A 962-nucleotide genomic window follows, 5' to 3' on the forward strand; every position below is an offset into this window, starting at 1 on the left:
GCGCGCGCGCGCCCGCCCTCGCCGCGCCGCGTCGCGCCCCGTCGGGGGACGGCCGCGGCGCCAGCGGCGGCGTTGTCTTGGCCTTTGCACTGGGCCCGCGGGGCTGGGTGTCGCCGAACGTCGCAGCCCTTGTCTCTGCTTGGAGGGCGGCCGCTCTGTCGCGCCGTGCCGCCTGGTTGATGTTGCCTCCCGGCTCTCGTCCGCCCTCCGGCGCCACATTCTCCGCCCCCTGACGCCCCACTCCCCGCACTCTTTTGACAGGCCCTCGCGGCGGCCGAGGCCGCCGCTGCCGCCGAGCAGCAGCGGGCCGCGGAGGACGCCGCGCGGCGGCTGCGCGCGCGCGCGGACGCGGCCGCGGCGCTCCCGCCGGAGCCTGCGGCGTCGGAGCCGCACGCCTCGTGCGCGTTCCGGCTGCCGGACGGCGCGCGGTTGCAGCGGCGGTTCAGGCCGGGGGACCCCTTGACTGCGCTCTTCGATTTTGTGGACAGCCAGGGCGCGGGCGGGCTGTGGCCGGGGGAGTATCGCTTGGTGTCGTCCTACCCGCGCCGCGTCATAGAGCCGCCGCAGGCGGTTGGCAGCAGCGGGAGCGACGGCGGCAGCGGCGGCGGCGGCGGAAGCTTGACGCTCGAGGGGAGCGGGCTGGGGGCGGGGGCGCAGGTGGCGCTGCTGCTTGAGCCGATCGGCGCCGGCGGCGCGGGTTCGCCGTGAGCCTGCGGCGGCCCCTTTTTAAACTGCTTACCCACTCACGCCGACATCTCAGGGTGTAATGCTGCCCTGTTGCTTGGCAGAGCGTCAGTGACGATTGACATGGGCGGCGCTTGGGTGACCACAGGGCGTGAGAAACCATGGCATTTAAGGGGGGAGTGGCTTGTGGGCGAGACCTCGCTGGGCCTGGGTCCAAGTTTGTGCCGTCAACGGCTGCAAAGCCGGCCTGCAACTCAGGCCTGCAGGGCCGGCGCACA

General features: G+C 73.8%; 1 protein-coding gene across 1 annotated transcript; it reads left to right on the plus strand.

Annotated features, from left to right (window-relative positions):
* Positions 1–261: 261 nt before the first annotated feature.
* On the plus strand, positions 262–708 carry MNEG_15977 (hypothetical protein; the record flags this gene model as incomplete). Its single annotated transcript, XM_014035551.1, has 1 exon — positions 262–708. A coding segment is annotated over one exon (447 nt), but the record flags the coding sequence as incomplete, so codon positions are not given.
* Between the last annotated feature and the right edge of the window lie 254 nt (positions 709–962).

Source organism: Monoraphidium neglectum, assembly GCF_000611645.1.
Source record: "Monoraphidium neglectum strain SAG 48.87 unplaced genomic scaffold scaffold05851, whole genome shotgun sequence".
Lineage (NCBI taxonomy): Eukaryota > Viridiplantae > Chlorophyta > Chlorophyceae > Sphaeropleales > Selenastraceae > Monoraphidium > Monoraphidium neglectum.